The sequence below is a fragment of the Ranitomeya variabilis genome, chromosome 7 (assembly GCF_051348905.1).
Source record: "Ranitomeya variabilis isolate aRanVar5 chromosome 7, aRanVar5.hap1, whole genome shotgun sequence".
Taxonomy (NCBI): domain Eukaryota; kingdom Metazoa; phylum Chordata; class Amphibia; order Anura; family Dendrobatidae; genus Ranitomeya; species Ranitomeya variabilis.
The window spans coordinates 216461626-216470034 of record NC_135238.1 but is presented as its reverse complement, the minus strand read 5'-3'; the positions used below and the strand labels follow the sequence as shown (position 1 = coordinate 216470034).

Sequence of the window (8409 nt, the reverse complement as noted above, 5' to 3'; positions counted from 1 at the left end):
CTGAGGGGCCAATGCACAGATGAAGACGCTACCCACAGTCCCACACCAGAGGTCTGCACCAATGTTCTATCAGCATATTCCACCCAAACTTCTAATGTTGATTAAAAAATAATCAGGCAGCTGATTTCTACCGGCAAGGTACGTATTAAATCAGCAGCACAGCGCCATTATGCACATACCTTTAGTTTATAATGCTTGACCCTGATGACAGGTTCTCTTTAAAATGGCCACCACTGGGATATATAATGTTAAATACCAGTCATTCAGATAAGCAGAGATAGGCAAGGTCCGCCAGAGCGACAGCTGCTCTTTTGTTGGCAGCACTCTGCTCTAAGGCCGCCTTCACATGTTTGCAGTATGTGTTCTATCCGTTTTTCTAACAGATGTCACACATACCCATTAAAACCTATCCAGTGTAGAGGAAAGGGATTCAAAAGCAATATTAGAAAATATGTCTAATGTTTTACCAACATAAATAGTTGGTGTAAGTGTAGGAGAGTGACTGAAGACGTCGTGGCAACCAAAGGGTTAATGTTGGGAGTGGTTAGATCAGTTACTAGGAGAAGCTCTTCCTGCTTCTAGAGAGTAGAGAGTAGTGTTTGGAGTCTTGTCAAGTTCAGAGTCAGGTGTGGAAGTGGAGTTCAGAGTAAGGCTAGAAAGTGTCAACAGGTACTAAGAAAGTGCATGCAGCAGAGGAGAAAAGGTTCCTTCAATGCCAAGTCTCCCAACAGTATGAGGACACATCTGAAGGTTCCTGAGGACGTTGAGGCATTCTTGGGCCTAAGGTCCGGAAGAGGTATTGAGTGCCATATCTCTGTCTCAGCGAAAGGAAAGGATGGTAGGCCTCAAGAAAACTGTACTGCTGGATTGGAAGTCCCTGGTACCAACAGTGAAGGTTGAGGCAGGGGCAGGTTGGGCAGAATGGAGGCAAGAACTGATAGTGCACAGAACAAAGGGAACATCACCAAAAAGGGACTCTCTCAATCTGTATGCTACAGCCATGTGTAACCGAACTGCACTGTAAAGGTAAACCTGTTAAACCGTCCTCAAGGTCTCCTGTCAAATCTGTAGCCAGATTCGGTTCCCTAGACATCGAGTTAACAAGTATTCCCAAACGAAAAGTGAGCAAAGCATGAACTTCACAGCAATACACCCTGCACCTGTCTGATTCCTGTTTAGAAGAGGGGTTTCAGGGCAAAGAGAACTCAGTTCCGGCCTACAGCAAACCGACCCTGAGCCACCTTCATAAGTATCTTGGTACAAACATACAGGATCAGGTAACAATGGTGGCAAGAGATAGACAACCGAAAAAGAAAACAAAGAGAAGATTTGTATTTGGAACACAAGACCAGAAATCCAAGAAAAGAGATAATTTAAGGAACAGGTATACTGTATCAGGAAAACAGGAATACTGGACAAGACAGACTAAGTATAGTTAAATAAAGTCCAAAGTAACAAAGACGGTCGTAAAAAGTATCAGACAACAATCCAAGAACAGGGTTGGGCCAAAACTGGGCTTAAATCCAAAGGACAGAAGGTCACTAGTAAACACCGTGGAGCCTAGAAAGTAGGATCAGGAAACTCTGCAAAACAGTGTACAAGTGAAATGGTCCAAAAAGTCGGAGACAAGACCAGACGAAGCTCCTGTGGGACATAGAAGACATCAAGGTGCTGGGAAGCCAAGACCCACAATTCATAAATGAAATGGTGCCGTCACCATATTGTAGTAGCTTCCAAGGCATGGATTTTCAATGTACTAGTTTATTTGTAGTAATTTCACTCTTCCAGACATACATATTATAATGATGATTTGAGACTCAGGGAGACATGACTTGTCGGTGTCATCCATCACAACAAGGCTTCATCTTGATTACATTAAAAGTTTTCCTTCTTTCCTAAGTGGTGTAGAAGAATGAATCATAAACAAGTTTCAGCTCCTCAAATGCAAAGTTTGGGGTTGGGAGTGTCATATACTAATACTGAAGAGATACTCATCGCTTTTCCCCAAGTGGAGAGCGGTTACAAAGAGCTTCTTTCATTCTGGAGGACCTGTCCTGTCCTACATCATACAGATTCATTACATTGAATGGAATATGTGCAATGCTTCACTTCTCCAGCGGAGGTGCTGCAGGGAAATTACGGTACATACTTAATGACAAGTTTGCCAAGGATTGCAGTCGATATCTACTATTCCCAGAAGGTGGACAGTTTGGGATATTTTTATTATCAAGGGACCCTTCAAGCACGTAATAATTGTCCAAAGCAGACAACTCATGGTACATATGGTACATCTCACATCATCGTAAAATACTAACTATTCCTCCTAGTAAGGTGGATTGTAATAATTCACTCATCGCATCTCTGTTATACATAATTAATGAACCATCTACTTGCGTTGAATTGCTTTTATTAGAAAATGTCACCCCCATCATTCTATTTTTAATACATTTTAACAAAAAGTTAATTTGATCTTCACCCAAAACATGTTCTTAATTACAGAGACTAATGAGCGCCAAAGGATGACTCATGGAAGGCTCGTAATTAATATTAATCACATGTAAAACTTGATTACTTTGCAGATGGTGAAAGAGATTGGGAAGCATTTATTCGTCGTCTACCAGGAGATTTTTAATTAATGTTGTATGGAAAGAGATTCTATGTATAAAATCACTCCATATTAGAATGCTACCCACCGAATAATACACTTGAGGAGACAACAACTTCTTACAGTGAAGTCAGGCTGCAATCAGCTGATCGCTGCAGGTCCAGCTTTGCCAACCAAGTCACACCTTTTCACTACAGCAGCCACTACAGGTGAAATGAAGTATTACATGGTGTCCATTCAAATTATTAGTGGGAGGTCCTGGGTAGGAGACCCCCTTTATGACGTGCGTGTATCCTAATTATTCATTATGGTCCCTTGTTTGATGTTATTGAAAAGATTAATGTACTCCAACATTGGAACAGGGGCAATGTCTGGGTGGAGTAAGCAAATCGATATGGAAGACCTTCCTTCCAATGGCCACATCATTGGTTCATGATCACCAGACAGAGGCTGTGCGAACCAACCCCTTTTTTTGATAATCCTTCTTCTGATTAGTAGACCTGATGGGACGTAACAATAACATTATGCCTAGCTTATTAAGAAGGAGCCAGGCATTCCATCGGGTAAGAGGCAATATACACGGCTCCCATTCCGCAGCTATGGACCGCTAACGTGGCCACGGGGCCAAGGTCCTGGAAATCAATTCGTTGATTTCTACTATGATGTTTATTTGTTCTCCCAGTGATTGCCTGGATTTTGCGCTGGTACTTTGGCTTTCTTCTGGACCTGATGGCTTTTAAAATCCTGACTGCTCACAGCACAAAGAGTGCACACTGATCGGAGTGAAAAATGCAATAGCTGAATTTTTTTAAAATATTGTCAACGATATGAAAAATAGAAAAAAAAATTTAAAATATTTATTTTTATTATTATTTTTACATAAAAGTAGTTTTATCATCTTATTTTGTTTTCATTGTATAATAGTTTTATTTGCCAGAAAATTGTTTTCTAAATACCTTATATGATCTACTGAAAAACTTATGCTGGGAAAAAAAAAAACAATCCTGATAATATTTGAGACTGTTTGTGTTTTGTTTTATGATATTTATTGTGTGCAAAAAATATCTATTTTACAAACTGCACCTCTCAATGAATTCATCTAGGGTTGCAGTGATCGCTAACTTTATTCAGCAGGTTAGTATGATTACGGTACTTTGATACCAAATTTCTATATTCTATTAATTTTAATTATTTTTACAAAATGAAAATTCCCTAAAACAAAGATAGAGAGACTTTTGCAGGCCCCTAGCCCAGCACCAAAGTTCAGGTCCCCATTGACTTCTGTGGGGTTCGGATTCGGGTACAGTTCTATTGCCCAAACCGAACTTTGAAATAAAGTTTGCTCGAACCTAAAAGTGTCTGCTCATTTCTAGGGGTGACAAAAAAAAAAACAGAATTTTTTTTAAGGCTTCGCCATGCAGAAAATATAATATTTTAATAGTTAAAATTGTTACAGATTTTTTTACATACTAAACAGAAAATGGGTTATTTGGTGCTTTTATCAATTGCGAGGGGGTTCATACCACATTTTTGAAAATTTTTATAAACTTTTTCTTTTACATTGTGTATTTTACAACCTATTGCATAATACACTACCATACTAGTGGTATTGCAGTGTATTGTGCCTGTCAGGTTTCTCATATTATGCCCTGCCTTAGGATGGCAAACCCGAGGGTCTTCATTAGGCACCTGACTGAGTATAGCCACCCCACTTAGTGTGGGTGGTAGATATATTCTTATGTCCAACTGCTTAAATTCCATGATATCTATTATATGTGGCAACTAAGGTGTTAGATGGCTAAAAAAAAATAGGCGTATGTTTATAAATGATGTTATCTTACAAGTTTAAGGGACGCTAAAATCAGAAATTGAACTGTAGTTCAAATCAGGATTTTGTGCTAGGTTTTTTTTTTGCATATTACAGTCTATATTAAAAATAACTAGAAGTCTTGCCATTTTCACACTGGTTGTTTCAGGAAACAACACATGTACATTAAGCACAATAAACAGACTCTGTCCCTATCTTTTGTATTGGAGCATCTAATGAGCATGTGAAAAAATCATTGCGGGGGAGTAGGAGAGCTGTTACTTCACCTACTGTGATTGGTAGATCCCGTGTAATCAGCTGTATATAGAGGTGTTATCTGTCACTGTAAACATGCCTCTGATGATAAGAAAACTGCTGTAAACTCTCCCTGAAAAGACAGGAAATATGAGACTAAAAATATTCTAATGACTACTGTAAAAATCACAAGATTACTAATTTTTTCCTTTTTTTTAATAAAAATCATGATATAAAAAAAATGCAAAAATGTAAAGAAATATATATATATAACACAAAAACTGATTTTAACAATAGGTGATTTTCAGTTATTTTCTCTTTAAGCATAATTTACAATGTGGAACATGCAATATACATAATTTAATTTATACCTAGAACAATACAGAATTGTAAAATGAAAATGGCACAAATTTATACCGTATGTACGTCAGTGTATGTTAAATATAGCGGCACAGTATTTAGTTTTAGCAAATGTATAGTCCACTTCTGCATTTGCGCTAGGTCAGATTTGGTACTGGTACCAGTCTACTTTCTACCTCAGACAGCAGAAAGGTTAGAACAAACTTTCTGGCTTCAAACATAATTATAACCAAACCCCAACACCTAGCGGCCGTATAGGCTGACCAGCCCCCTAAGGAAGCAGATTTACAGGTAGGTGTTACAGTAGGGCAAGCAGGTATTAATATGAAGTCATGTATTGATGTCAGTTGGCGCCATTTTCTGATTAAATGCAGTGGGTATTATATAGATTTAATATTATATTCATAACATTCATAGACACAGTGACATGACAAATAATTCGTGATTCGGAGGTTAAAGCCTATGGTCATCTTTGAGTTGGAAAAAAAGAAAGGTTGACTTGGAATTATAATAATTGCAAGCTGCAATCTTCATTGCTTTATTTTCAGACCCCTTAGGCTACTTTCACACTAGCGTCGTACGACGCACGATGAATTGCGTCGTTGCGACGTACCGACGCTAGCAGTGAATGCGCCGCACAACGGGGGGCAGCGGATGCTGTTTTTCAACGCATCCGCTGCCCCATTGTGAGGGGCGGGGAGGCGGGGGCGGAGTTCCGGCCGCACATGCACGGTCGGAAATGCTGGACACGACGCACCAAAAAACGTTACATGCAACGTTTTTTGGTGGCGACGGTCCGACGCAACCGTCGCACGACGGTTGCGACGTGTGGCAATGTGTCGCACTGCGTCGCTAATGCTAGTCTATGGAGAAAAAACGCATCCTGCAAGCACTTTTGCAGGATGCGTTTTTTCTACAAAACGACGCATAGCGACGTGCAGTGCACGACGCTAGTGTGAAAGTAGCCTAAGCATCTAAGCATGCAGATACTGCTAAGTTCAGATTTGTTTCCACGTCCCTCCCAGTAATACATGGTGGACGTGAGTTCTGCTTTCTTCACTAGCTCTCATGTATCAGCACAATTTATATTCTGTACTGTATCTTTTTTTCCATTATGTTGACACATAGGGATGCTTTCCTCTTCTCCAAAGTCAGCCATTCATTCTCTTCCTCATTTCCTTCTTCCCTATCTACATTCTGATACCGCACAACCAGTGAAAGCTAATCTTCCTGATAACTTTGGTGATTTTCACCCTCTCTGCGATCTGATCTGATCTGCTTTGTACAACTTGTGAAAAGTTAAGGTACCGTCACACTAAGCGAAGCAGCAGCGATACAGACAACGATGCCGATCGCTGCAGCGTCGCTGTTTGGTCGCTGGAGAGCTGTCACACAGACCGCTCTCCAGCGACCAACGATGCCGAGGTCCCTGGGTAACCAGGGTAAACATCGGGTTGCTAAGCGCAGGGCCGCGCTTAGTAACCCGATGTTTACCCTGGTTACCAGTGTAAAATGTAAAATAACAAACAGAAGATACTCACCTTCGAGTCCCCCGCCGTCCGCTTCCTGCACTGAGTGCCAGCTCTAACAGCAGAGCGGTGACGTCACCGCTGTGCTGTGCTTTCACTTTACGGCCGGCACTCAGAAAGTGCAGGAAGCGGACGGCGGGGGACTCGAAGGTGAGTATGTACTGTTTGTTTTTTTACATTTTACACTGGTAACCAGGGTAAACATCGGGTTACTAAGCGCGGCCCTGCACTTAGTAACCCGATATTTACCCTGGTTACCATTGTAAAACATCGCTGGTATCGTTGCTTTTGCTGTGAAACACAACGATACACGGCGATCTGACGACCAAATAAAGTTCTGAACTTTAATCAACGACCAGCGATATCACAGCAGGATCCTGATCGCTGCTGCGTGTCACACTCAACGATATCGCTATCCAGGATGCTGCATTTCACGGATCGCTAGCGATATCGTTTAGTGTGACGGTACCTTTAGTGGGATAGAGAGCGAAAGAAAACAGCCATGAAAAATTTGCTATCAGATTGAAGTTAGAAGCAGCAGCGCAGCCAGCTATGTGAAGGAGTTGCACAGACTCTACAACAACAAAATGATTGCATATTTTCAATGAAAACTATTTAAAAAGTTGGATAATGGAAGTTGGCGCAAATGAACAATTAAAGAAAAATCAGTGCAAAAGTGTCCATAGTTTTAAAAGAGATTATTTGCCTAAATATGGTGGGGTTTTTTATATTTAATTAATAAGTGAACTAACTGTGAGAAGAGATGTTGGCAAAAGTTTCTTAATTCATTGTCGTTCAAACAATGTTAATTCATTACTGGCGATGCAATGCCTTAAAGGTACAGCTTTCTAAATGGGGCTGTAAGGAATTAAATCCCAAGCAACCACTTGGTCTTAGATGACTTAGATCTTCATCTCAAAGGCAAACTGAGCTGAAGGTGAAAAAGAGGTAATTTTTGATGCAAAATCTAGGAGGAGTCAGTGTTAAGTCAGTTACATTGGGTCAAATTGTGATTCTGGGAGATCGCTAAGATCATTCAGAGGTCATTTCAGATTAAAACTGTTCCAAAAGCTCGAAAGGTCAAACCACTAGTCATCTTGTCATTGGTCAGTTTGCCGAGTGCTTTCTCAGAGTTCCTTCTATTTCTACATAATATTCCCCCATTATGTCTTCCAATAAACTGTACGTGTACAGGAACATTCCACAAGGTCTCATGTTAATGCTGATGGTGTATCAGTGAAATTACTTCTACAGTTGAGATTCTTCTTCTTCTACCGATCTGTGCAAACCAGGAATAAATTTCAAGAAGTTCTTTCGGACACTTCCTCTTCTACTTTTACGTGGCAATGTCCCAAAAATATTTGATAGACTTATAGAGTCCCAGTTTGGTGACATAGGTTCACTTTCACTACTTGTCACACTGATGCTTCTGTGACGCGATAGTGAAGACCTCATCGAAGAAAGTCCGTTAAACTTATACATAAAGTCTTCTTCTGTACTAGACTGACGACTAAAACAAGCCTCTGTTCCAGAGTCTTCATCGAGCTCGGACATTGAGCCAAGTCCATCTTCACCATTTAGTAAAATGGAGCTCAAATGGCTTTTCCCACTGCTCGAGCTTGACAATCTGTGCTTATTTAAGAAGGAACCGGGTGCGGGGTTTCCAAAGATCTTGGAATAAATGGAGTCCAGTTCTTCCTGTACTTTGCTGTCATTTATAGCCCCTGCTGAAATTAGAGACAGAAAAAAAAAATGATTGTACATATTTCCTTACAAAATCAATTGGTTTAGATAAGTTTTCTTAGACTAAAGGTACCGTTACACTAAACGACTTACCAACGATCACGACCAGC

At 40.3% G+C, this 8409-nt stretch overlaps 1 protein-coding gene across 2 annotated transcripts in view; it reads right to left on the bottom strand.

Moving 5' to 3' along the window:
- Positions 1–6788: 6788 nt before the first annotated feature.
- Positions 6789–8409, bottom strand: part of CYTIP (cytohesin 1 interacting protein) — a 61149-nt gene continuing 59528 nt past the window's right edge. For both annotated transcript variants that reach the window (XM_077272926.1, XM_077272927.1), the window contains one exon: positions 6789–8283. In XM_077272926.1, the coding sequence (XP_077129041.1) occupies positions 7805–8283 (479 nt within the window). In that variant the 3' untranslated portion in view covers positions 6789–7804. The remainder of the gene's footprint in view (positions 8284–8409) is intronic.